The sequence below is a fragment of the Planococcus citri genome, chromosome 1 (assembly GCF_950023065.1).
Source record: "Planococcus citri chromosome 1, ihPlaCitr1.1, whole genome shotgun sequence".
Taxonomy (NCBI): domain Eukaryota; kingdom Metazoa; phylum Arthropoda; class Insecta; order Hemiptera; family Pseudococcidae; genus Planococcus; species Planococcus citri.
Window position 1 is genome coordinate 74825669 of NC_088677.1, and position 27780 is coordinate 74853448.

Consider the following 27780-nt stretch of genomic DNA (forward strand, 5'->3'; position numbering starts at 1 on the left):
TAGTTGGGACTTGCGATATTTCTAAGCACCCTGTACTACATGGTCCCCAAAGGTCCCGAATAATCAGGGATGGAAAGCCGAAGAATGAAACTTTCGGCTTTAACTTTGAGTTTTAAAAAAATTATAAGACTTTAGACTTAGGCTTTTCAAATTCGTAAAGTTTTTCAACAGCTAGCTTTAGTTTCCAAGAAATCTATGGCTTTCGGTTTTTCAATAATTTTTGTTTCAAAAATGAGGTTAATTGAGGGGAAACTTACAACTCTTACAAAAAAAAATAAACGAAAAGAGCTAAGAAGTAAAAATTGAAAAATAACGCAAACATGAACCAGAGATAAATATGAAAAAAAGCTCATATGGTCATTCCACGTCAATTCGACCAAGAAGTGGTAGGGGGGGGGGTTGGCGATTTTTTTGAAATTTTTCCTGTGGAAAGACCTTCCGAAGGGATGACCAATGGCGCAAATCACAGCCCTCTAGCCCATTTTTAAAGGCAGCCAGGGGGTGTCAAAGTTTTCAGTAAACCTAAAATATCATCCATTTCAGCAGTGGATTACTCGATAACCGCGATACCTACCAAAATGGAACTTTTCCCCATAGTTAGGGGTTTTAAAAGGCTTTTTGATGATATCATAAAAATCAGTGTTGCCACTTTTTTTCGTACAAAAAATTAGCTCAAAAAGTTTCGAAACGTAGTTTTCACATCGTTCCGACTGTCAAAAATTCTGAAAAAAATACATTATGGACAACTTTTTATGCTGAACAACATATTAAAAAATTGGGATGGTACCATGTTGCAAAGTAGATTTTAAAAAATTTAAAGTTTGCGAAAAAATGCAATTTTTTTATTTAAAACATGAAAAAAAGTTTTGATAGGTGAAGTTGACCCATTTGACTCCTATTTTTACGTATCTGTTGAAAAAGTTGAAAAAATCCTTTCACTCGATGAAATGAACTCATCACAAAAAAAATCAAAATTCGAAAAGATTCAAAAAATAAACGAATTTTCATTTTTTTGTTGCGAGTGTAATTTTTACCAACTGTTTCATGAAATACGGGTCATTGCATGTCAATTCGACCAACGTTTTTGAGCCATGTCTTTCGATTTCGCTCAAATTTTTTTTGCACATCTACCCACCCAGTACGTAAGATACCCGCAATCAGTTTGGTCTCAGCCCCCACAGGGGGTGGGTGGGGGGCTTCCATTATTTTCACATTGTCTCGAGGTTCTCAAATTCAACAGCGCATTCCTCCAAAACTATGATACTTTGATCAAAACTGATTTCACAATTAAAAAGGGTATTAAATTGTGAACTTTTTAAGCATTTTGAAATTTTCAAAATCTGAAAGTTCAACTTTCAAATTGAAAGTTCAAATTTTAAAATGGTGCTGTAAGTGGGAGCAACCTTTTAAAATTCTGAAAAATTTCCATAGATGGCCTTCTGATGCTTTTTCAAAATATTCAAGTTTCGAAATGGAATCTCTTAATGAAAGGGGAGCACCCCCGCCCCCAATTTTGGGCGAAACTTTCAAAAGAAAATCTTGGGCATGTGATATATCGAATTGTATGTTTTTGGTAACGCTGAACACGAATATGATGTTAGATTTTTGATTGAGCCCCATCTACCTAGCACCTCCCCAAATGGGGTAAAAGTTCAAAATATGGTTTTTTTTGTGCGACACATCAAATAGTATGTTTTTGGTGACGCTGAACACGAATATGACGTCAGATTTTTGATTAGTCCCATCCACGGCCCCCAGCACCTCCCCAAGAGGGGGTGACCTAAAAAAAATGGTTTCAATCGTGTGACACATGAAGTAGTAAATGTTTTCGATATCGCTGAACACGAATGTAGTCTTAGTTTTTTAAATTGACCTCACCCATGGCTCCGAGAATCTCCCCCAATTGGTAAAAGTCCAAAAAATTTGTTGGAGGCTGTGGATGGGGTCCAACCATCAGAAGGTCATCTATGGAAATTTTCTCAGAATTTTAAATGGTAGCTCCCACTTACAGCACCATTTTAAAATTTGAACTTTCAAATTTTTGAAAATTTCAAAATGCTTAAAAAGTTTAAAATTCAATACCCTTTTGAACTGTGTAATCAGTTTTGATCAAAGTATCATAGTTTTGGAGGAATGCGCTGCTGAAGTTGAGTACCTCATCGAGACAATGTGAAAATAATGGAATCCCTTCACCCACCCCCTGAGGGGGCTGAGACCAAAGTGATTGTGGGTATCTTACTTACTGGGTGCGTAGATGTTGTAAAAAAAATTTGAGCGAAATCGAAAGACATGACTAAACTTTCAAAATCGCACTTTTTTGGTCGAATTGACATGGAATGACCCATACGTCAAAAAGAGGTCAAAATAAGGCAACTGAATAAATTTAAACTTTTCTTGATGTTTGAAATTGAAAATTGAATTTTTTCGAATTTTGATTTATTTTGTGAGGAGTTTATTTCATCGAGTGAAAGGGTTTTTTCAATTTCAAAAAAATCGCCAACCCCCCCCCCTTACTACTTCTTGGTCGAATCGACGTGGAATGACCCAGGTGGATTTCAAGTCGCTTTGGAGCACCCAGCAACCTTTTGGAAATTACTGGAGCCTCCAGCAGATTTTTCAGTGCTCGAAATTTCTATAAAATTTTACCAAACAGAACTGCAAATCCAAAATTCACTCTGCACTTGAATTTTAACGCGCTATCAAGTCTACTACAAGTGAGTGGTTCAAACAGGGCTCGCTCCCAATTTTTTCCAAAAATGAAACCTCAACTGACCAAAAAAGCTTGAGAAAGTATCCTGGCGTGGCAATGGTAACAGAATGAGATTTTAACCATTTTTGGCAAAAAAAAAAAGCGAAATCTTTGAATAATCTTTTAGAGGCAAGGAGGGAGGGAAACATTTTTTTCAAAACTTTCGCTAAAAAACAAGTTTTTTTGTCAATTTTTGGCAAAAAGCAAAACTTTGACAATCTAGTAAGTAAATTTTAGTTAAAAACAAGACTTCTCGGCAATTATTCGCAAAAATTTAGTCTTTCTAGCACAAAAACGAGACTTCGTTGTAATTCATGAAGAAGTGAGGTTTCTTACGTTTGTCAAAAAAGCAAAAAATGTGCACAATTTCTGGAAAAAATTAGACTTTTTGGAATTGTTCACAAAAAATTGACGATTTGTTAGCCATGTTAATAAATAAATATAGGTAGCAAAACTTTATGTAAATTTTTGATTTTTTTTCAAAAATGCATGTTGACTTTTTAGCAATTAACAAAAAAAGATACTTTTTTCCACAAATTTAGCTGAATAGTCGTGATTTTTAGTCAATTTTTCGGGTAAAGTGAGACTTTGGAATTTTCTGTTTTAAAATACCGACAAATTTGTATCCATTTCAAAACAGCGAGAATTTTTCAATTTGTGGCAAAAAATCAATTATTTTCAGCAAAACGAGCCAACAATTTGAAAATTTTAGCTAGAGGAAAATCTTTTTGGCAATTTCGATATCAAAAAGTGGACTTCGAGGCAATTATGGAAACGAAGCAAGAATTTTTCGATTTCTCGCAACAAAAAAAAACAAACTAGACAAAGAGTGGGAAAAAAATCATCGCCTTTTGTAGCCTTTCTCGGTGCTTCGTTGCAATTGGCATTTCCAAGGTGTTAATAAAATTGCATAACCGATTCGCCGTAAATCCGATATTCGTTCTTTTTCCTTCTTTCTTTCTTTTTTTTACGGCAAAAAAATTCATTGACAATTTTTAAAAAGGTGCACTTTTGATTACCTATATTTCGGGAAAATGAAATCTTGGAATCTCTTTATTTCAAAAAAACAAAAAAGAATTTTTAGTCGTGTTGACTATTAAAGCAAAAAATGTTGTAATAGTATGTGAATAAAAATTAGGATAGACTGTTTAGAAACTTCTAGTTTTTAAAAAGTGCCTCAAAATCTGTCCAAAAAATGTTATGATTTTATTTGTCAAATTTTGTTGTTTGGAAACTTGTGTTTTTCAAAAACTGCCACAAAATCTGTCCGAAATATTTTTATGAATATATTCCTTTGTCAAATTAGATTTTTTTTTTGACAAAAATTAGACAAAGTTCCCCTATAAGGGAAGAATAGAAAGATATTATCTGTTCTAGAGAATCGAAAGAATTTGCCGTAAATGTACCAAGGAGAGAGCGTGTGTTTTTTTCCATTATGCCTACATTGCCTACATGCTCTAAGCAAACCACCAGATAGTATCATCTTCACAGAAATCAAAATTTTACAGTTACCAAGTCACTCATCACTCCACGTTGATCGTTTTACTTGCTACATTTTAATATTACAGCAAATACCCATTATTATTTACCAACAACTAAACAATTGAATAAAACTCAAAAAATTGCCATAAATGAATTTTATTTTTATAAGGTAGGTAGAGGTAAGTATAGGTATGTGTTTATGTGTTTTCTTAATAATAAGTATATGAGTACAATGTATATTTCATTGTGCGATTAATTAAGGTACATAACAATTCAACGATAACATCGAAAAAATGTTCACAGATGATTCATTTTCCACATCTTTATGGTCTCCTCTGAGGCTGCTGCGTTCCCCTATTAGGCTGGTTAGCAGTGTTGCTAGTCGGTCTCGTTTGCTGGGTGCCTTGAGTATTCGTATTTGTACCACCTTGAGTAGCTGTACCGGCTTGAGTACTGGTTACAGTTGGTCCATTCACAATTCTATCAGTAAACCTTATCACAACATCTTGTACTCTCATATTCGGCGTCAAGAATTGATTTATAGTCGGTGCTCCAGCTCGTGGTAATCGATCGAAGGGGAAACCCATAGGTCTGCGGTCGGGATATCGACTATTTCTTACACCGCAGAAACTAACCGCGTTATCGCAACCACCGCCGCCGTTATCCATTGACGAATTTTCAACCTGAAATTGTTCATTTTTTTTAATTTTCAAAATATCGACAAAAATGGGGGGGGGATTGGTAAAATGTTTGTATACGTACTCTATCATCTTGATAATTGCTAATCATAACGAAAAGAGAGCAAGGATACCCATCTCTCGTACCCCTGGGAACTAACATGTGATCTGGCCATCCGCATCCGCAATAATTAAAGTTCTGCGCTTCTTCGCCAGTCAAAGGGGCGTTATCGAGAGAACGGAAAGTTTGCTCGAATGGAGCGGTTACCGATGACTCGATAGATCTGCGTTCAATAGTATTGGATCCAGCTCTCACTAAAACAATTCATTTTAATCATCACGCTTGAAAAAACATTCAGTTTTAAAAAAGAAATACATAGGTACATTATTATGCAGGTCCCTGTTATGTAGGTATAGATACAGGGTGCCCAGAAATATCGTGAACCCCAAAGGAAGTTCTATATTAAAAATATAGGTTGGCAACCTGAAATAGATGCATATGATTGGTGCAATGTTATCACCTTAGTCTAACAACCAATAATGTGCTGCCATTATTATCATCTAGTGTGATCAACCGAAACATTTGGCAGAAAACTTTTTTAGGGGTTCACGATATTTCTGGACACCCTGTACCTATAGATAAGATACAGAAAATGGTCGTGCTAATAAAGTGTATATGACTGTGTCAATGATACTCACATGTAGTTGTAAAACGATCCATTTCTATGAATAGCCATCTTTGTTCACGGAAACGGAGAGGTAATCCTCGTTCATCATTTTTGGGCCCTAAGAATATTCTTACAGTACCTACTCTCTGAGCACCGCTGTTTTGTACCTGAAAGCATAAATGTTGAAATTAATCACCTCATAAGATTTCAACAGAATATATTGTTGAAGGTACGTATAGTATACGAGTAAGTATTAATCTTGGTAGGTATATGAATCTTAAAAAATTAAAAATAAGGAGAGAATTTTTCTTTTCCAATCATTAGACTCCTTAGTTTTGGTTCATCCTTTACCTATTGAAATTCACCTAAAGATGAAAAACTAGGCCAATCTATTGATACATATTTATTTTTATTCCAGAGATGTGGGTCTGAAAAGATCCCAAAACCAGAACTGATTAAATCCTGATTCAAATTCACTCCCAAAACCGAAATCTTATTTTTCTTGATCCCAAAACTAGAGCATGCAAACCAAAACTGAAACCAAAACCCCCAAAAACCAATTAAAATTACTCAAATCCAAAACCAAAACCAGGACCAGGAGCGTTATTTTCCTTCAACAAAACCGAAACCAAAACCGGGAGCATTATTTCTCAAATTCAAGTCCAAAACTGAATTGGTTTTGGAATTTTTCAGTAATTACCTAATACTGCATTTTTGGTAAGAATGAAGTAAAAACTGATAGGTAATAAAGGTGAAAACTAAAAAAGTTGACAAATTTGGCACTGCCAAAGTGCCACTTTCTAGTCACATACACAAAGCTTTGAAAATGCGATCATCTCCTTGGCCTTCTTCCCTCTAAAAAATGGAGGAAAAAAGAAAAAACCGAAACCAATTCCATTGAAATCAAAACCCTTAACCAAAACTGGAAGGGAAGAGCGATATTTTTAAAAACCGCAACCAAAACCAATACCTTTTATTTTTTCAAACAACGCATGTCAAACCGACACAGAGAGTGATATTTAACAAGTTTTTCATGCCCTGCCCCCACCCTGCCAGAAACCAAAAAAATCCCATACTAGAGTCCATTAATAGAGATCTGGTGTGGCAGTCCAGTGATGGCTTGTTCATCTGCTGAGGCATAATGATATGAATCTTCTTTTTCCTTAGAGTTTGGCCTTCGATATAGTCAAGGTAAATGAGTTACATTTTAAAGGTGATGATTTCTCGATAAAATATATGATTTGAATTAGTTCAGCCTGTTCAGGTATGAACTTATAAAATTAGAATTATGAATTTGAATTGATATGATCAATGTATTGATCGAATAATTTAGAATTTCAAATACCATATTTATGAATTAGTTTGTTGTTTCTTGCTTGGCCCTCCCAAGGTACCCAATCTAGCCCTACGTTCCTATTGGGGATGGGCACCACTTGATTTGGGGACTAACAGGCTGCACCTTATGCAAGAAGATGCCAACAATGTGAGACAATTGCAATACCTACCCCACAAGAACATACAAAGGTGTAGTGCTATGGTTTATTGTCAGTTGTGCACCATGCGTCAACCATTACTACGAGATGATACAATACAACACAGGGTGTTATTCTGCTGAGCGTCTAATCCGAGAGCTGTGTACTCAGCATAAAAGGTACCTTAGCATAAAAGGTACCTTCGCCTATAAGGAATGGAAAAGACTGCCAAGAGGTGAAGAGGCAGCTGACTGCGGCTCCGGCTTGGTCTCTGTGGAACTAAGCCACCAGAGAGCGCTGATCTTCCAAGAAGGATCAGTGTAGCCTCCGCCTAAACTTTCAAAAAGGTATATATTTCCAAAAATGTGTTTTTTCGATCAGATAGGTTGACACCTATCTTTGTAAATATTCCCCATATTCTTTTTAGAAAAGAAACAATTTATTTTTGATAATTAATTTTATGTGGTTAGACAAGTTCTTATTTTATATTCCTATTCCTATCCCATTTTCCTGAAATCCCATGTGCTTCCTATTTACTTTACCTATCTGAAATTCCACTCCAAATAAATCTCCTTAAATAAAATCCCCTTTTTGTAATTCCTCAATTCCAAAATCTATACCACAATATACCTAGGTAGGCTTAAAGTACAAAGTTTCATTTGTTCATTTCATAGGTGTAGATATAGGTATACCTAGGTTAGTGATATGTGGTACTTAACAATACATATTATACTTGCTGTCTTACCGTAATCCTGTAAGAAAATGGACTATGCTGTAAATGCGTAAAAGTAGCAAATACTGGACCAGTTGGAACGAAATCGAGTCCACGGGATAAATCCAACTGACTTCGTTGCCAAAATGTTTGCAGAGTATTGTTTCTACTACCTTCTACAATAATTTCAGCTTGAGTAACAGTGACGCCATCAAAACTCAGCTGAAAATATATGAGTAGGTATTGTTGAAACAGGTAAGTTGAAATCTTACATTAGATTCAAGGCTGCAATCTGCCTACTCACTTGTTGAGTGGTGTACGGGGTTAAAGTATTCTTATACGCTTCGAAAATATCCTGAATAGAATTATGCCATCTGTAAAATACCGGATCTCTCATAGCTGTAGTGTTTTCAAACATAACGCCGGTAGATTCCTATATGTAATAAAGAAACAAAATCAATAGATGTAGGTATACTCAAGCCACTAAAACTGGAATAGAGGTTCAAAATTTTCAACTTAGGTACCAAAAATCTGCCATCTGGATCGTGCACATAAGAAATCATATTATGGCCTTGATTGTGCAGATTACCGTACAATACTCTGTTCGGGCTCACGATAGAAGACTCGACCATATTACCAACTACATCGATTCCATCATTTTCGCTGAGTGGTACCAAATCGTTTCCTCGCTGGATGAAATGAAATTAATACCAATTTTTTGTCATCAGTTTTTAAGATAGGCAAGTATATGAAATAAGCAAATTATATCATTGAATAAATTTACGTAGTAAGCTCCACGGTGAATAACTTCGTAAATTCGGTCTCTCCAACGTTCTAAATCGTCAACAGTACAAATCATTTGATCCAGTTCACGGTACACGTCCTAAACAGTGATTAAAGAAGATGATTTTTTTGTTGTTGAAAATATATCACCGAATAAAATGGAATTTATAATAATGGCATACTCGTAAAGCAACATTAGCTTGTCTAGGAGGCCAAACACGACTGGCTACGATGCTGTCCAATTTCGGGAAATACCCTTCTGGAATCGGATCACGATAGCTATTGAATCGACCGACTCGCACCAGATCATTGCAAAACCTTTCAATGTTGTAGCTGAAAGAAAAAAATAGTAGATAGGTATATTACAAATTTACTTTTCGGACTCAGCATAGATAGGTATGCATATTTTGTTGACATAGGTACATACCGAGCTAAAATCTGTTGATGCATGTAATAGAATAATTCACCCCGTCTATCTTTATTCACGATATTAAGCGGTCCTTCTGTCGGATATACCAAATGCCAATGCCAATGATGAAGATTGATACCGATATCTTCTCTGAAATATGCGAGTCTATGCTCGACATCTGAGTCAGAGGCAGTGAAATCTCTTGGAATTTCGATAGCAGTCTGAATAAAATAATTGCAAAGTTGAAACAACATTTTATAAATTTTTATCTAGATATAGGTAGGTAAGGTAGGTACTAACTCTAGAGCCGTTAGATACGAGTGTTCCTGATGCTCGAACTTCTGCAAGCACAGCACCGTCGACGTAAAGTTCAGGAAAAGAGCAAGCATGAGATGGCAGTCTGAAGTTTCTCGTATCATTGCGGTGTATCACCGCTACCGACAAACAGTATATGAATAAGTAAGGATTTACTCTTGGTTGTATGTAAACCAAAGCAGATTGAAAATCTTCCAGGGATCCGATGTCTGAAATGAAAATTATACACTCTATAGGTAGGTAGGTACTTGAGAATTGTAACATGTTTAGGTAACCAGACCACTAAAAGAAAATCTCTAGAAGGATATTCTTGAAAGTAAAAAGTATATTTTGGCAGTTGGATAGGTAGGTACATTAGGGTATAGGAACATGATTTATTAAGGTACATACTCATTAAAACATTGATGAGGTTATTGGCGGCTTCTCTATGAAATGGATTAAAAACTGAAAAAAGGGCTCGTTTATCCAATGATGCTGCTACTGAAATATCAGGGACGGTGATTTCTTTTACTGGAATAATATTGGTGTTTGGACCACGTGTTTGGAGTTGAGATGCGATTGGCTTATAACGATCGATCTGCGAAATTATAAATGAAATTTAAGAATCACAAAAAATTATAAAATGATACCTAATTTATGATCAATTTAGACAAAAGTTAATGTGTTATTATTTGTTTTGTACTTACGTAATAATTGGCCGGAACATCAAAAATGGTGTTTGAATCTCCTCCTCTCGGCCGAAAAATTGGCTGAGCTGGGCGGTCGAAAAAATAAAGCAGATTATTCAAAGGTGCAGTCATTTTGCTCCTGTATTAAGTACGATTTATTTAGAATTAAAATAGTTGAGAATTTTTATGGTAGGTAATTCACAAATTTAAAAAACTCGAAATCACTTTCTCAAAAAAAATTTGAATTACGACCTTAATTAATTCAATATGAACCAAAATTCATTCATTGAAAGAAAAAAGAAAGTGTCTTATTGACATTCCCTAATATACTAATAGCCAGAGAATGAAACGAGTCCAGATTTTATGTAGATCATTTTATAAGCCTGAAATCTAACCGCACAGTATCTTTCGGGTTGCAGATAAAACTCCGCAGATAAAAATTTTGCCGGTTGGTTGTGAGAATCGAACATAATGACCGCAATCTCAATTTTTGAAATTATCGCTGTCAAGTTGTTATGCTCGTAAGTTGCGGTTTCACTTAAAATTACAAATACGCAGCCCAACTTGAGCTAACTTACTTAACAAGGTACATACAATTGCGAATTTGTGGCAATAAATTTATAATAGGTGCTCTTTTGCTTTCGTATGCACCACCAAAGGTTCATCGGTTTTGTTTTCTAAGATAGAAATTTCAATTTTGCCATACCTACCTGTTTTATTTTGTTTTAATATTCCATGGTTATTTTTCGCGCCAATAATTAAAGCACAGAAGAAATTTGCTCCCTCAATGGAAATATTAATTAAAGAATGCATGAAAAATGGATGAGAAAATGAAAATTACCAACAATTTTGGTAAAAATCGAGATGAAAAATTTTAGTCAATTTTCAGGAAAAAAACAACACTTTGACAATTTTGAAAAATAATTTTTTTTTGATATCGCAGTGACAATTAAGATAAATAGGTACCTAAATATTAAACATTCAAACAAAATGTCATTGAAATGTAATAAATAAAGTGAAAAGATGTAAATTCTTACAATAATAAAATTACAGAAAAAATAACAAGCTCATTTTCCAAGTAGGTAATCATTAAAAATAGTCAAATTACAACAAAAAAAAAACTTTATAAGAAAGAAAAAAATGATAATCAACTTATTAAAAATAACAGCAGTTTCATCAAATTATATTTTATCGTAGCCGTTCTCAATTTTTGGTACTACTGTGGTGCGATCATTTTCCATTTGGCACATCATCAAATTATCTCGAACACTTGATGGTGTCACTGGTTGATCACAATCTGTTGGCTCTCTATCCATCACTGATAAAGATGGTCCGGCGCTACAACCTGTGAACCAAAAGAAAAGTCGCAAGTCAGTATGATGAATGTAACCATAAATCAAGAAAAAGATGAATAGGTAACTGCTTTTCACTTTTCAGTGATTCTGTGATCGAAACTTGGAAATTAGGCGATATGAGTGCAATTTTAAATATAGTCCAAGAGCTATACCACTGCAATTGGGCCGAAACAACTGAAAGCTGGGGATGGTCTCAAAAGTTAGCATACATACCTCTATTTTGAAAACACTTGGTCTGCCGATCCGCAGCTGCTGCTTTAAAGCTCAGTGAAAGCTCGAAAGTTTAAAATTTTTCTGAACTTTCAGCTGAGAAAACTGATGGCTAAAATTGGTGCCTAATTATAGCATTTTTCGCGCTGAATCCGAATATATTGGTCTGCCGACCCATAAGTGCTGCCAAAGCCCCGCCAGACTGGGTCAAAGGGGGAGCAAAGACAAATTTCATGTTATTGGGCTAAATTCTCATAAAAAGCTGCAAAATCGGGTTAAAAATTATTTTTCAAACAGTTTAACGGAATGCTCTATGGCTAAGATGATTTTTAGGCACCGAAATTTTTCAAAATTTTCATTTTTTGGGGGGTGGGCGTGAGGGGAGTATTAATAAATTCAGCAAATATGGCCTTGTGATACATCAAAATATATGTTTTTTGGGTCGTAGAATTCAATTATGGCAATATTTTTTACATTGGAGGACAATACAGTCAAAAAACATATTTTGATGTATCACAAAGCCATATTTGCTGAATTGATTAATACTCCCCTCACGCTCCACCCCCCAAAAATGAAAATTTTGAAAAATTTCGGTGCCTCAAAATCATCTCAGCCATAGAGCATTCCGTTAAACTGCTTGAAAATAATTTTTAACCCGATTTTGCAGCTTTTTATGAGAATTTAGCCCAATAACATGAAATTTGTCTTTGCTCCCCCTTTGACCCAGTCTGGCGGGGCTTTGGCAGCACTTATGGGTCGGCAGACCGATATATTCGGATTCAGCGCGAAAAATGCTATAATTAGGCACCAATTTTAGCCATCAGTTTTCTCAGCTGAAAGTTCAGAAAAATTTTGAACTTTCGAGCTTTCACTAAGCTTTAAAGCAGCAGCTGCGGATCGGCAGACCAAGTGTTTTCAAAATAGGGGTATGTATGCTAACTTTTGAGACCATCCCCAGCTTTCAGTTATTTCGGCCCAATCGTAGTGGTATAGCTCTTGGACTAATAGGATAAGTACCTACACAATATGACTTTGAATACCCAAAACCTATTGATAATAATTTATTCATAATTTTAAAACAAAAGAAAAATTTAGTTTTTTTCATCGATTTTCCCCCTCGAATTGAAAATAGAAGATACTTGGAACTTGGAAGCACATATTGTTATAGCATAATAATTATATACAGTGTGACACAAAACAAAAGTAGTGCCTGGTGGCTTTTATTTCCAAGTGGAAAGAGCTAGAGAGATGAATAAAGCGGCGTTGAGTAGAGAAAAATAAGGGCTTTCAAAAGTGACCTTGAAAATTTCAGGTCCATGCACAGGGTGTCCACAAATTAAAAAAACTGGTTTGGTCAAAAAATTCAAACTGGTTTTTATTGGCGCAATGTATTCTACACACTAAGGCGACAAACACGTGATATGAATTTTTTGAAACTGGTTCATTAATTTGCAACCAGTTAACAAAAAATACACAAAAATTGTAGATAGAGAAAAAAGCTTCATACAAAAGTTGTAGAGCGTGAAAAACTACACCATTCTGTCTAATCACATCTTGAAACCGGTTCATTGGTTCGCATTTAGCAACCAGTTTTTGACAATCACCTAAAAGTTGGAGATAGAGAAAAAAGCTTGAAACAAAAGTTGTAGAGCGTGAAAAATTGAACAATTTTCGCTGATCGGATTTTGAAACCGGTTCATTAATTCGCAGCAAGCCATCAAAAGTTACCTGGTTGCAAGTTAATTAGCCATTTTCGAAATGCAATCAACAAAAATGGTTCAATTTTTCACGTTCTGCAACTTTTGTTTCATGCAGAAATCTCTATCTTCAATTTTTCAGGGATATAGTCAAAAACTGGTTGCTAAATGCAAACCAATCAACTGGTTTCAAAATGTGATTAAACAGAATTACATAATTTTTCACGCCCTGCATTTTATTCAAGCTTTTTATTTCAATCTCCAATTTTTAGGTGATTTTTGATAACTGGTTGCAAATTTATGAACCGGTTTCAAAATCTGATCAGCGAAAATTGTTCAATTTTTCACGCTCTACAACTTTTGTTTCAAGCTTTTTTCTCTATCTCCAACTTTTAGGTGATTGTCAAAAACTGGTTGCTAAATGAGAACCAATGAACCGGTTTCAAAATTGTGATTAGACAGAATTGTGTGATTTTTCACGTTCTAGAACCTTTGTTTCAAGCTTTTTTCTCTATCTACAATTGTTGGGTATTTTTTGTCAACTGGTTGCAAAGTAATGAACCGGTTTCAAGAAATTCATATCACGTTTTTGTCACCTTAGTGTGTAGAATACATTGCGCCAGTAAAAACTGGTTTGAATTTTTTGACCAAACCGGTTTTTCAATTTGTGGACATGGGCCTGAAATTTTCAAAGTCGTTTTTGAAAGCCCTTATTTTTCCCTACTCAACGCTGCTTCATTCATCTCTCTAGCTCTTTCCACTTGGAAATAAAAGCCACCGGGTACTATAACTTTTGTGTCATACTGTAGAAGGTGAGCAATTAGGCAGATGGATGAACTCAGTAGCTGACAATGAGATGGATTAAAAAACGCTGACAAATTCAATAAAAATGATGTGTCAAGTACATTTACGTAAATGCAAAGCATATTCAACTAACTCAAAAATGGTCATAGGTATACTTCCAAATACCTACAGTTAATTTTCGCATTGGAAATTAATTTTTTTTCTCCTCAAAAAGATGAGTCATTTGTCACAAAGTAGGTAGGTACATTAAAACAGTTCCCTTTACAGATATAGAGTGCGCAGAAATGTCGTGTAAGTACCCCAAAGAAAGTTTCTTGTTGAAAATATTGGAAACGTGAAATAGATGTATATGATTGGTGGAATGTTATCGCCTTAGTCCAACAACCTATCAAGTGCTATCATTACCATCATCCACTGTAACCAACCGAAACATACGGCAGAAAACTTTTTTGGGAGTGCTTACTGGACATTTCTGTGCACTCTGTACCTAAATTACCTAAGCAGATGAAGCGTTTGAAATAATTTTTATATCACCTTTCTCATATCTCCATATTCTAATTTGTTACTTTTCTCCGCATTTTCCCCGCTTGAGCCTGCATAATTTTCTGAAAAATTAAATTTTTTGTGAAGAAAATAAAATTAACTCAGCTTTTAATAACTTGGTGTAGCCTAGGTCTACTCATGATTTTCACTTTTTCATAAAAGACTCTTATGTGCAACTTGCAAGAAATGAATGGGTATGTGTAGGTAAGACAATTTTTGTGTGCCCTACTATAGGTACCTTAAAAATTAAATTGGATAAAATTTTTCTTGAGAATAAAAATGTTGATCATAATTAACCAATAAAAAAAATAGGTAAGGGATTTAATGCAGATATGTTTAAGTATATTTTCATATGTAATTCTCAATTCAATTTTTTTAGTTCAATGTGCCAGGTGATCAGTGCTTATTTCAAATGCAAACATACTGACCTTGGAAAAATAGGTACCTAATTGATTCTACGCAGTAAAATGTTAACATGTTAAAATGTTTTGGAATTTGAATAGAAATTAGATAGGTTTAGGTACCAATCTTTAAGAAATGTGCCAGTTAAAAAAATATAGGTAAATAAATTTGTTAAGGTCGAATATTCAATAAAAGTACCTCCAAGCAGCATTTCTTGTAATAAACTGTCGATCTGAGCTACACCAAATAATTTAGCGAATTGAATTTGTTCTATCATCTGCCACGATATTGATTGTAAAGGAGGTAAGGTCAATAATAATTTTCCGAATCGACCTCTAGAGTCATACTGACGATCACTGATGTAATCCTCTAAATTTATTTGAATTTGATCTCTCAAGTACTGAACACGATTGCTGTCACTTAGTCCTTTCGCATCTGAAATAAAACTTGTTATGCTCAGTACTGTACAAAAAATTCAAATAGGATAACTATTTTAAAATTGTGTTTCAATTTCCATTGAGAATGGCGTTGCTTGTTGAATACATTTTCTTTCAATTTATCCTCAAGATTGGGGGGGGGGGGGTATTGTTTCTGTTTTGTACGTACCAGGGTCAAAAAAGACTATGGCTTTTAAACAAGCAAATTCACTGTCATCGATCTGAACATCAGCTAGACGTCTGACCAATTCATCCATTACTCTTGTACCGATTCGGCTTATATCTAAATCTGGTGATATTCCAGACTCTGTTGGTAAAAAAAATTACATATGTATAATAATATGTATGAATACCTAAGTTGATGATAATTTGATGAATATTTTTATTGACGTTTTTACTGTATTTACCTCCATTGTATCTGGTAATAACGCAATTATTTCCTAGTAATAGAACATCTTTAAGATGCAATGAACGTTTAGCTAATCCTAATAATAAATGCTCTCCGGCATGAGCTCGTAATAAGGCAACCTGCAATATGCATGGAAGAATAATATTGAAATATTCATAAATCAAGTCCACAGGAGGCGAAGTCCCATAAACATTCATTCTAGGTACCTACATACCTGATCATCCAGAGTTAATTCAGAAAATACAGGTATGTATTTGGCCCATTCTACTAAATATAACAATTGTTGCTTCATGGACTCACAAACATCGTTAATACTTGCGATTTGCTTTGTAGATAAATCTATGTTTGTCTGAAACATGTCAATATTATTGAATTAGTTTGGAATTCGACAAATAGGTACCTACTTACTTAATGATTAAAAAATAATAAATAAATTAAAAATGAAATGGTACATACAGGAAAACTATACTTAGGTAGGTAAGTAGGTACTTATTAGAATTTGGAAAATTTTAGTTATTGAAATAAGTATCTCCTCTAAGAAAGTATAAATTACCTCATTTGTAGCTCCAACTTGTCTGGAAAGCATTTCTGCACTCAGTAATGCAGTGACAGAGAGTCCATTTGAAGAGGAGTGTTCTTCATAACTTGGTCTTCTACAGCTTATTCGATCTCTTTCGTTTTGAACCGCTGTAAAGTGTAAAATTGAAAATTTTCACAAGCTGCTATTACAATAATATTATAATGTATCACTATCTACTATAATACCTACATACCTATGTACTTTGAAACGTTACAGTCACAGGGAAATGGACCATGATCATTAAAAAAAATGAAATCTAGGTACCTACCTACGTATTTCAAAATCTTTTTAAAATTTTGAGCAGTTTTTTTTCAAAAAAACTTATAGGTAGGTAGGTAATTGGTCCAGTTAAAAGTTGATTAAATATGATTATAAAAAATTTACCTAATTTCTTCTGATTGCTATCGAATGGGTTCACTACTAATCCTATCGTCTTAAAAATATTCTATATTTATTTTTAAATTGCTTATTTACATACTTACTCACATGTATGTACCTTACCTTCTTTTTTCATGCCGGCTTTAAAGCACTTTCGCAATCTACAATAACGGCATTGATTTCGTTTGTCTTTATCAACAACACAATTTCTGTTGAATCTGCAAATAATCAGAAAACGTTTTTTTCAAGTTTCTATAAAATACACGTATCACTGGTAGGAATCAGATAGGTACTTAGAAGTAACTTGAGAAGTTGAGAATATAAGATTATTGCCTTATTGAGACACCTAATACATATTTTTTATCTCAAAAAAAGAATGATATCTAGTGAAGAAAAAAAATACCACTAACAATTCATAATTCAAGCCATTTAACCATACATTTATAAGGAAATGAGGTGTCATAGGGTTATCTGTGTTAATTATTGTACAAAGGGTATTCAATCTAATTACCACAAAATTTCAAACTTTCATTCATTTCAGTTGCAGTGTGTATTTATATGTCTGTTTCATAGCATAAATATTTACCTAGATATAATAATTTGTAGATAAAAAATCCTAAAGCCTCATTTTTTGTTAGTTGAAGTACCATTAAAATAATGAATACTTAATATAATTTATTGATAACTGATGGTAACAGGAAGTCACAGATGTCATAAATTCGGCCAGCGGTCCAAAATTTTAAACAAGATCATTCACAATGAGTACAAAAGTAAATCAGTAAAGAAAAAACACAAAACATGGTGTCTACCAAAACAAAAATCATAGGTACCTATTCACATTAAATGAATAGCTTATGTTCTTATTGTTACAGTAGGAAACTGTTGTTTTGTTTTTGTGAATGCATACCAATTTTCCACAGGTAAGTTAAACTTTCAGAGAAAACATGAATTATTTGTCAATCATTGAAATGATATTGATAAAGAGAAAGGAATGTGATAGACGCAATATGGTAAGCATGTTGTCAATATTTACTTATATAACTTTTATATTTATGAAGTAATTAATCTCATCTTACCGGCAAGCATAAATATGATTCTTTCGAACAGAGCGCCTGAAAAATCCTTTGCAACCATCACAACTTGCAGCACCGTAATGTTTACCAGTGGCTCGATCACCGCATATGGAGCAATATTGACTTATGGCTGCTACATTGCTCATCACACTGTTTTCCATTGTAGGATGAAGTACTTGTTGAGCATTCTGTAAATGCAGCTCTGGAGGTTCTGAAAAGTAAAATATGTACTTAGATTTTTCTAAATAGGAAATTTAATTCAAATAAGTGAGTACCTAGATGTACCATGTATCTACTGATTAAATTAGTGGTATAAGTAAGTAAGGTACCCAGCAAATCATTTGTAACTTAGGCTCATTAAATAATTCAAAACAAGACTGGTGTCTTGAATTTGACATAAATAGGTATTATGAATTTGTAGAAATAGATGAATATTTTGCTGGTATCATTTGGCACCAGTTTAACTGGAGATGGGGCAATTCACAAAAAAATGAATCAACTTCAAATGGCACGATTTGGCCAAAAAACTGAATCGGATTCAATGGACTTGCGATTCAATGTTGCTATTTTTGATCTACTTACTGCTGAACTGAAATGAAAATTTGATAAATATAATCATAAAATATTTCAGACAAATTTTGTGGCATTTTTTAAAAAACAAAAGTTTTTAAACAGTAAAATTTAACAAATGAAATCATAAAATTTTTCAGACAAATATGGCATTTTTAAAAAAAAAAGAAGTTTCTATAAAGAGTTTCTTGAGGTTCCATATAAAACGGATTGAAACTGCCTGCATTCCATCTTGGAATTAAGATCAAAAATGGTGTGTAAACTTTACCGAATTTCATCTTTCTACCTAAAATGGAGGTGGAAGGGTAAGTTTTCAAATTTTCAAAGAAGTATGAAATCGATGGCAAAAAATATGTTTCAGACTGGAATAGGTACACCAATTTTGAAAAAAATTACAGTTACCTTATCAACCACAATGGTCCAAAAAGTATAGGTAGCTGGAAGCTTCAAAATTACTTGAAACCATCTGCAGTCAACTTCAAAGTGTACCTATTGAAATTGGTTTGTAGAGTGAATTTTGACTGTCTAACTCCATTTAATGAAATGTGGAAATTTCAGAAATCTGCTGAAAGCTCTAGGAATTTTCAAAAAATTTCTAGAGGCTCCAAAATGACTTGAATGTGTAATTTTTTGCCAATTCCTAAATTCCCACAAAGTTCTGCTTTTGCTGTGATTGTCAATGTCTTTCTTTTTGCCAAAAATTGTAAAAAAAACATTGGTTTTCCAGCAAAAGTTACTAAATTATTTTAGATTTGATTCCCAACTCTGTTTGATAAAATTTTATAGAAACTTTGAGCACTGAAAAATGTGCTGGAGGCTCCAGTAATTTCCAAAGGGTTGCTGGTGGCTCCAAAACAACTTGAAATCTACCTGCATGCAGTCAACTTCCTGCTATAGTATAGCTAAAAATTTGTGTTTTCAAATTTTCAAGATGAACAGTGCTCAGTAAGTACTCAAAAAAATTGATAAAACATTTGGTATCACAAAGAAAATCCTCAAAGAGGAAAAATTGCTGAATTGCAAAGAAATTCCATGATTTGAATCGCCTCATCTCTGAATTTAAAATTAATCAAACAAAAAAACAACAACAACTATTAAGCAACAAAAACAAAATGATGTAAGTGTGAATTTCCACTCACCTGAGTATGTAGCTGCAAAGTCAAATGTAGATGAAACGTAATCATCTTGAAAATTATTTGTCATGAAGACATAAGACGGCACATTTGAATTATTATTAGCCATGTTGTTATTCAGTTTTTTATATTCCGAAAAGTGATTCAAACTTTCATCCTCCAAAGGATGTAAAAGCATTTTTTGGAGTTATGTACTAAATCAGATAAAACTTTGAAAACCAGGTAGGTACCTAAAAGATCATAACGGTCTTGAACTCACATGCACAGAAGCATTATTAAACCAGTTGAAAAGGTTTCAATATGCGGTGCCTTTATTATCTGTAGATAATTACGTTATAAGAGTGATTTAAACAAAAGGGCGGAGTTTCATGATAGTGGGAATGCTCAGCGTGAATGTTTGATAGGTAATGTAAATAATGATGCATAAACATCTAAATATAATTATTTGTATACAAATACCTTTTCACAAAAAAGTAGGTATAATTTTTTTTCAAATGAAAAATGGTGAAAAATATCTAGTTCCATATACTTACTTAAAATAGTGCAAGAAGACCTATCAACAGAATTCGAATTTTAAACAGAAAAAAATATTCACAGCTTTTTTGTATGAACTTACAGATATGAATTTAGGTACATTCTTTCATTACACAAATGAAGTTGAATTAGTCTATTCTCTATATTTTTCAACTCCTACATACTAAGTATAACAACAACAATGAAAGAGCACACAATAAAGAACACTTGAAAGAGCAGCCCATAGATGAGAATTAAATCAAATCTTTAGTGTAAAGTTCAAATTTACATTTCTATGTAACTACCTACTAGTTTTTCAGTGCCAGTTTTTTTTTTTACTAGGTATGAGTATCCATACAGTCATAAAGAACTGGTAGATAGACAACCATAAATTCTCTTTCTATAAGGAACAATGGACCAACAGAAGATTGCAACAAAATTCTGTGTCATTTGTGTTGTAAATTGGTACTACATACCTATCAAGTGAAAATAACATAGGTAATTACAAAGTAATAATTGCAAAATGGAAAATAAGTAGTGTAAAACAAAAAATGTTTACATGATTTGAATAATTATGGCAATCTTATTCGTTAGCAAAGGTATGTAAAAATTAAAAAACATCCACATGATGCATGTTTCTTGGATATTCCCGCTCGTTTCATTTGTCTACAGTATATCATATACAATACACAAATATTATTTCTGATAAGGCGACTGTTCACGAGTACACCTATTACTAAATATATAAAATAAGGAAACTATTGCGCGCATTTTCAACAGCGTTAAATTAAGTATTAATCAGTATTCTATACAACAGATTTTGTAACATTTCCGCTCGTGTGGAATCCTAACTAAATACATTGTAGGTAGATAGGTATAGGTTATTGAATTTATAACCCATTTGTACAAAATTAGACTAAGCATGGAATTTTTATTAAAATGACTATGCTCATGATTGTCTAATCAAAAACTGGAACAGACTTTAAACTGCTTCAAAGTTTTATTTTAATTTGGTAGATGTGCTGTCATTTTCAAAATGATTATAAAAAGACTTTGTGACTTGTAAAAGTTTAAGGTGCGAAATGAATCATTTTTATTGTAGTGTTATTTGCACTTTTTAATGTTAAAAATAGGCGGGCACTTATAATGCGGTTTAATCGCTGATTAGGTACTGGGTAATTGATGAATCATACATCAGATGTAAGTTATAATTGGTGGTATGTTTTTAATGGGGTCGGAAAATTACCCTGAATTACTTATAGGAAAAAAACACGGCATTATGAGTAAGTATATCAACGAATACTTGACATAGTGATTTTAAGCTCCTTGATAAAAATTTATGTACAATCTATTGATTGTTTCGAATAGTCTGTTAAAGATTTCTAAACTGAAAATGACACATAAAAAACAGAAAAAATTGCAAGTTGGTTCAATTTTGACCAATTTTATATGTAGGTATGTAGTTCCAAAAAAAAAACTTAGTAGAGAATGTTTTTTTGTTTCAGGTGGAGTGGTTTTATTCATTGTAGCGAACTGGGCTTCCACATGTACATACACACAAAGCCGCCTGTTTACTCACGCTGAATTTAGAGAAGGGTTAATTAAAATATGTAGGTATTTATCTCTCACCAGTAACCGTTCTCAAACGTGATAAGAAAATTATTCGAAGTAGCCTTCATCAATTATCGCCTTCATTTACTTAAAAATAAAAATAAAAAAAAGATTTATCGTACCTACTTTACATGAGAATTGAGAAGATTTTGCTTTTTCATCTTAAAATAATTAGTGAGGACAGTATGATAAGAGATAACCTCGCCGAGTTGTGAGGAAATAATTGACGGATAGCAGTTCAAGGTTATATTTATTTTTGTTGAAAAAGAAAAAAAAGGTCTGGAAAAAAACTGGAGATGTTGTAATTAACTAAATATTATGTACGATTGTACTCGTATAGGTAGACGAGTCATTCTATGTCAATTCAATCAAGAAGTGGTAAAAGGGGTCGGCGATTTTTTTGAAATCTTTCCTGTGGAAAGTTCTATACCGAAGGGATGACCAATGGCGCAAATCGCAGCCCTCTAGCCCTTTTTTAAATGCTGCTATGGGGTGTCAAAGCTTTCAGTGAACTTGAAATATCATCCATTTCAGCAGTAGATTACTCGATAACCGCGATACCTAGACCTACCAAAATGAAAATTTTTCCAATAGCTAGAGGTTTCGAAAGGAATTTAGGTGTTAATCCTTAAAATCAGTGTTGCCACTTTTTTCGTACGAAAAATTAGCTCGAAAAGATTCAAAAAATAGTTTTCATATCGTTCCGACTCTGAGAAATTCTGAAAAAAATATTATTATGGACAACTTTTCATGCTGAAAACATATTCAAAAATTGGGATGACATTATTTCGTAAAGACGATTTTAAAATGTTGAAAATTTGCCAAAAATTGCGATTTTTTGATTTAAAACATGAAAAAAGTTTTGATAGGTAAAGTGGACCCATTTGACGCCTATTTTTACGTATCCGTTGAAAAAGTTGAAAACTCCCTTTCACTCGATGAAATGAACTCATCATAAAAAAATCAAAGTTCGAAAAAATTCAATTTTCAATTCCAAACATTGAAAAAAGTTTAAATCAATTGAGTTGTCGGTTTAACTTATCTACCATTTTTAAATAACTAATGTAACCATTTTTCTTTTTTGAAATTGAAAACATTCGGCTCTTGAAACCACGTGCAGGCTGCAGTCAACTTCAAAAGTCACTAGAGGCTCCAAAATGACTCGAATGTGTAATTTTTTGCCAATTCTTAGATTCCCAAAAAGTCCTGCTTTTGCTATAGTCAAATTCTTGCTTTTTGCCAAAAATTGTAAAAAAAATCCTCATTTTTTCACAGATTACAAAATCTTTTGTTCTTTAGTAACACCGTTAAAAATTGTTTTTTTTTTGTTTTTTTAAAAAAAAGAAATCAAAAAAGTTTCTTTTTCCCAAAAATTAATCAAAAGTCTCATCTTTTTACAAAATTGCGAAAAAGCTGTTTCTTTTTCTAAAATCGTCAATGTATCTCCTATTGCCATAAATTATTTTTTTTTGGTTGCCAGAAATCGGAAAATTCTTGCTACTTTGTCAAAAACTGCAACAAAGTTTCACTTTTTTTTTTACCAAAATTGCCACAAAGACTTTCCTCTTGTTAAAATTTTTAAAGTACTAGGGCGTTTTGCTAAAAATTGAGTTTTTTGCCAGAAATTGAAAAATGTTCGCTGTTTTGAAATGGATACAAATTGTCGTTTCTTTCATCAGCAAATTACAAAGTCTCACTTTGTCCACAAAATCGAATAAAAATCACGCTTTTCCCAAAAAATTGCGAAAAATTATCTTCTTTGTTAATTCTAAAAAATGAACATGCTCTTTGCAAAAAAAATTTCAAAAATTCTCAATTTCTTAAAAAATTTACATAAAGTTTTGCTATATTTTAGAATGGCTGAAAAATTGTCGTTTTTATGTAATCAATTCCAAAAGGTCTCATTCTTTCCAGAAATTGTGCAAAGTTTTCGCTTTTTTGACAAACGTCTCGTTTTTGAATCGGAATGTTTAAATTTTTGAGAATAATTGCCGAAAAGTCTTGCTTTTTCACTTAGGTACATTACTAGATTGTCAAAATCTTGCTGTTTGACAAAAATTGACACAAAAAAATGGGTAAAATCTCACTCAGTTGCCATTGCCATGCCAGGATACTTTTTCAAGCTTTTTTGGTTCGTTGAGGTTTTATTTTTGAAAAAAATTAGGAGCCATTGCATTCATAAAGATATTGTACTCGTTTATGTATTGGGTTCTTATCTACCTCTTACAACCTATATAGTCCGGCATATGACAATAGGAGTAATTGCACCCCCCCCCGCCGATCCTCCGGGACAACTTTTTTCTTAACGGGGACATCCTAAGGAACATTTTAAAGCAAACTTGCCAAAAAAAAAAGTTGGCCTTACTTACAAAATGGCGGCCATTTTGATTGACAGGTCAGCCGAAATCGCAGATTTTGCGTTTTAACATAGGACTTGCACGAATTTTTTCAAACTTTACAAAGGTAGATCGAAAGATCATGCAAAAATTTATCACATGTCAAAATTTCAAGTGCTAAAGTGCGTTTTTCGATTTTTGGTGAATTTTTGAAAATCGAATTTAGGCCAAAAATGAGGGAAGAAATCAAAATTTTACCAAATTGACCAAGAAAGCTGAAATTAAGGATATACCCTATTTTCGACATTCCAAATCGATTGGAAACGGTTTCAGCCCGTTTTGAGCAGTCCTGGAGCCTCCAGCAGATTTTTGAAACTTTAAATTTTCACAAAATTCTATCAAATGGAGATGGAAAGCTGAAATTCACTCTACACTTCAATTTTAACACTCTCTGAAGACGACGTCAGGTGGGTTCAAGTCATTTTAGGGCCTCCAGCGACTTTTTTTGAAAATTCCTCAAACCTCCAGCAGATTTTTGAAACCTTAAATTTTCACAAAATTTCATCAAATGGAGGTGGAAAGCTGAAATTTACTCTACAATCCAATTTTAACACCCAGGGTCTCCAGCGACTTTTTTGAAAATTACTGGAGCCTCCAGTAGATTTGTGGAGCTTGAAATTTCCCCCCAACATTAATTCATCAAATGGAGTTGGCAAGCTGAAATTTACTTCGCAGACTACATGGTGGCTTCAAATGGTTTTGAAGCTTCCAGCTACTTTTAGGAAATTTCAATTTTCCAAAAAAACGTCATACAACCTTTCAAAAAGTTGCTGGAGGCTCCAAAACGACTTGAAATTCACCAGCAGTCAACTTCGTAGCGTATTGACATTAGTTTGCAGAATGAATTTCGACTCTTCATCTTAGTTTGATGATATTTTGGGGGAATTTCAAGTTTCAAAAATCTACTGGAGGCTCCAGTAAGTTTCAAAAAAGTCGCTGGAGGCCCTAAAATGATGAACCCACCTGAAGTCGTCTTCAGAGGGTGTTAAAATTGGAGTGTAGAGTAAATTTCAGATTTCCGTCTCCATTTGATGAAATTTTGTGAAAATTTAAAGTTTCAAAAATCTGCTGGAGGCTTTAGGAATTTTCAAAAAGTCGCTGGAGGATCCAAAACGACTTGAAATTTACCTGCAGTACTTCGTAGCATATTGAAATTAGTTTTTAGAATAAATTTTAGCTTTACAACTCCAATTTGATGGAATTTTGTGGGAATTTCGAGTTTCAAAAATCTGCTGGAGGCTCCAGAACTGCTCAAAACGGGCTGAAACCGTTTCCAATCGATTTGGAATGTCGAAAATAGGGTATATCCCTAATTTCAGCTTTCTTGGTCAATTTGGTAAAATTTTGATTTCTTCCCTCATTTTTGGCCTAAATTCGATTTTCAAAAATTCACCAAAAATCGAAAAACGCACTTTAGCACTTGAAATTTTGACATGTGATAAATTTTTGCATGATCTTTCGATCTACCTTTGTAAAGTTTGAAAAAATTCGTGCAAGTCCTATGTTAAAACGCAAAATCTGCGATTTCGGCTGACCTGTCAATCAAAATGGCCGCCATTTTGTAAGTAAGGCCAACTTTTTTTTTTGGCAAGTTTGCTTTAAAATTTTCCTTAGGATGTCCCCTTTAAGAAAAAAGTTGTGCCGGAGGATCGGCCGGGGGGGGGGGCTGCAATTACTCCTATTGTCATATGCCGGACTAATATGTAGTCCCTTTAATTAATCACGTGATATGCAAAATTTACTTCTTTCGCGACAAGAAATGTTGCATACTTAGTTGTTTTCTGAAGGCCGAAACACGTGAAATGAGTATTCGAAATTTATTTACTAGCAACTAAGCAAGGAAGGATAAAGTTCCGAATATCTATGCAGCAATGGACTTAGGTTATTCATTTTACCATGTGGTACTATTCTGCATGGGTTCTTTTTCAACTAACTATGTACATTATTATATGTCAAATTTTAAATCTAAATAAATCGAATTTTTCAGCTTTCAAATAATTTACTCATTTCAAAAAATTGAAATTTAGCGGGTCAAATTGTCGAATCTAAATGTTATTTATCGTTATTATTCATTAATTAGCTGTTGTGCTAGCTAATGTTTCCATACTGCTAATCATTAAAAATAATAAAACCTTCTGATAATGTTGAAAAGTGTTATGTTACTTATCTCTACGAGATATCGAATAATCTTAAAACATCGAATACGGTATTGCAAAACTTAGGTATTCATTTGGACGTACGTATTACCCACTAATTCGTAATGAAGTCAATGTGAAATTTAAGAACCTACAAATAAGAAAAAACTGAAATAATTTTTATACGTTTTCATTTTGTAAAATTAAGAAAAATGATTTAATATGCGTGAGCCTGATGAGGTATATAAATAGGTATGTATTCACGTAGGTAATGACGATGGTATAATTTATAGGCCATGACTACCACGAGTAATAAAAATTAGCCGATCGCTTCGTAAAGTTTTGAAAATCAAGATAGATAAATGCCTTCTCGTCCGTCAAGATGGAGCATAATACTCGTATATGTCTACTCAAAGCAGTGGAAAATTTTTCATCAACAAGTGTCGGTCTTTGTTGAACTAGGTAGGTAATAAATTATTATAGGATATGAAACTGGTTCATTCAAAATAGTGTATGGTTCCAAACGAGATCAAATGAGCCCATTGAACCATTTGTGAATTTCGCTAAGCACGAATCAAAGTATTAAACTCGGGGCAACTAAATGGGAATAGAATAATTCAACAAAGGTATTCGACGCGAAGACAATAGACTGATAAGCACATCATTACTTACGTTTTCATTTGCCTGAACGATGTTTAGGTAGTATACAGTTAGGCAGCTGTGATTTTACTAAAAGATCTGTCAACTTTTTGTCTACAATAAATATCCGATGCGGTTTGTAAAACTAATTTATATTTTTTCTGTTGTTATATCTACTTATAGAAAATGATCACTGCTTTTAAAACAATTGAATATCGAATAAAAAATGAATATCTGGATGATCTCGAGTGTTTTAGTAAATTAGGTATTAGGTACTTTAAGAAGTAGATGAATATAGACTGCGTGAAATTTGAATTCATTTTACACTAGATAGGTACCCAACTTATAGATACACGATATATATTTATAAATAATTATCATCATATTTAACCGTAAGTAGGTACGTAAATATGATTTAAATTTGAATGCCACATACCTGGTGACAGTTCGGAAACTCCGCCGGTGACAATAGGTGAGGCATTTTGCACGATCACTGAATTAGGAGCTAAATTCCCAGCTGCTACCACTAGTAATTGCGATGACGGAGGCTGAGGTACATGATCATCGTCCATTATAGCATGTCCAACAGGGTCCAAAGGTCGCATCCGTTCATCTGCAACTTCTCAATCGAAATAAATCAAAAAAATCGTCCTTTGCACTCGGATGAAAAACTTTTTAAATTATGCGCACGCATCTATTTTATTATCATGTTTGTCTTCTTAAAATAACCTACATTTTATCTTTATTAGTATTTGGTCGTTATCAATTGCGCCTTTGTAGGGATTCTTTAATTATGTGAAACAATTTACTTACTTTACTCGCCGTGCGAGTGTGAGAAGAAGAATTCTCGTTTTCATTCGCAGTTTCTGTGTGTTGCATGAGAACTGTTGGTTCATCGATAGGTTATACTTACCTATAGTGATGAATTTCTTGAATTTTTTTTATCCCTAGACCTACCTT

The 27780-nt window shown here is 33.5% G+C and overlaps 2 protein-coding genes across 7 annotated transcripts; both read right to left on the minus strand.

The window, feature by feature from the left end:
* Positions 1–4371: 4371 nt before the first annotated feature.
* On the minus strand, positions 4372–10273 carry LOC135832552 (phenoloxidase 1-like). The gene is made up of 12 exons (XM_065345885.1): positions 9954–10273; positions 9658–9844; positions 9253–9476; positions 8971–9173; positions 8726–8876; positions 8545–8643; positions 8285–8449; positions 8065–8193; positions 7794–7982; positions 5608–5743; positions 4994–5223; positions 4372–4914 (listed from the first exon to the last, which is right to left on the minus strand). The coding sequence occupies exons 1-12, from the start codon at positions 10065–10067 to the stop codon at positions 4555–4557; spliced, it is 2187 nt and encodes a 728-aa protein (XP_065201957.1). The 5' UTR covers positions 10068–10273; the 3' UTR covers positions 4372–4554.
* Positions 10274–11106: 833 nt separating this feature from the next.
* Positions 11107–27462, minus strand: LOC135832570 (hepatocyte nuclear factor 4-gamma-like). 6 transcript variants are annotated; one of them, XM_065345944.1, is made up of 10 exons: positions 19533–19828; positions 17827–18034; positions 16859–16968; positions 16346–16479; positions 16007–16141; positions 15791–15911; positions 15553–15690; positions 15145–15381; positions 14498–14606; positions 11107–11280 (listed from the first exon to the last, which is right to left on the minus strand). In XM_065345944.1, exons 1-9 carry the CDS (start codon positions 19702–19704, stop codon positions 14527–14529), a joined length of 1335 nt encoding a protein of 444 aa, XP_065202016.1. In that variant the 5' UTR covers positions 19705–19828; the 3' UTR covers positions 11107–11280; positions 14498–14526. The 6 variants fall into 6 exon arrangements, with proteins under 6 accessions (XP_065202016.1, XP_065202008.1, XP_065201989.1 ...); XM_065345936.1 differs by having other exon boundaries at positions 14536–14606; positions 19533–19825; XM_065345917.1 differs by lacking the exons at positions 14498–14606; positions 19533–19828 and adding an exon at positions 27257–27462.
* Between the last annotated feature and the right edge of the window lie 318 nt (positions 27463–27780).

Excerpts from the sequence above, each read along its gene's own strand:
- LOC135832552 (XM_065345885.1), bottom strand. The coding sequence starts at position 10,067 with ATGACTGCACCTTTGAATAATCTGCTTTATTTTTTCGACCGCCCAGCT. Across the intron at positions 9,477-9,657 it reads CCTCATCAATGTTTTAATGA|ACATCGGATCCCTGGAAGAT; the intron begins GTATGTACCTTA and ends TTTTCATTTCAG. Across the intron at positions 8,877-8,970 it reads CATCAACAGATTTTAGCTCG|CTACAACATTGAAAGGTTTT; the intron begins GTATGTACCTAT and ends TTTTTCTTTCAG.
- LOC135832570 (XM_065345909.1), bottom strand. The coding sequence starts at position 19,704 with ATGCTTTTACATCCTTTGGAGGATGAAAGTTTGAATCACTTTTCGGAA. Across the intron at positions 15,691-15,790 it reads TATTACCAGATACAATGGAG|AGTCTGGAATATCACCAGAT; the intron begins GTAAATACAGTA and ends TTTTACCAACAG. Across the intron at positions 15,382-15,552 it reads CATAGTCTTTTTTGACCCTG|ATGCGAAAGGACTAAGTGAC; the intron begins GTACGTACAAAA and ends GTTTTATTTCAG.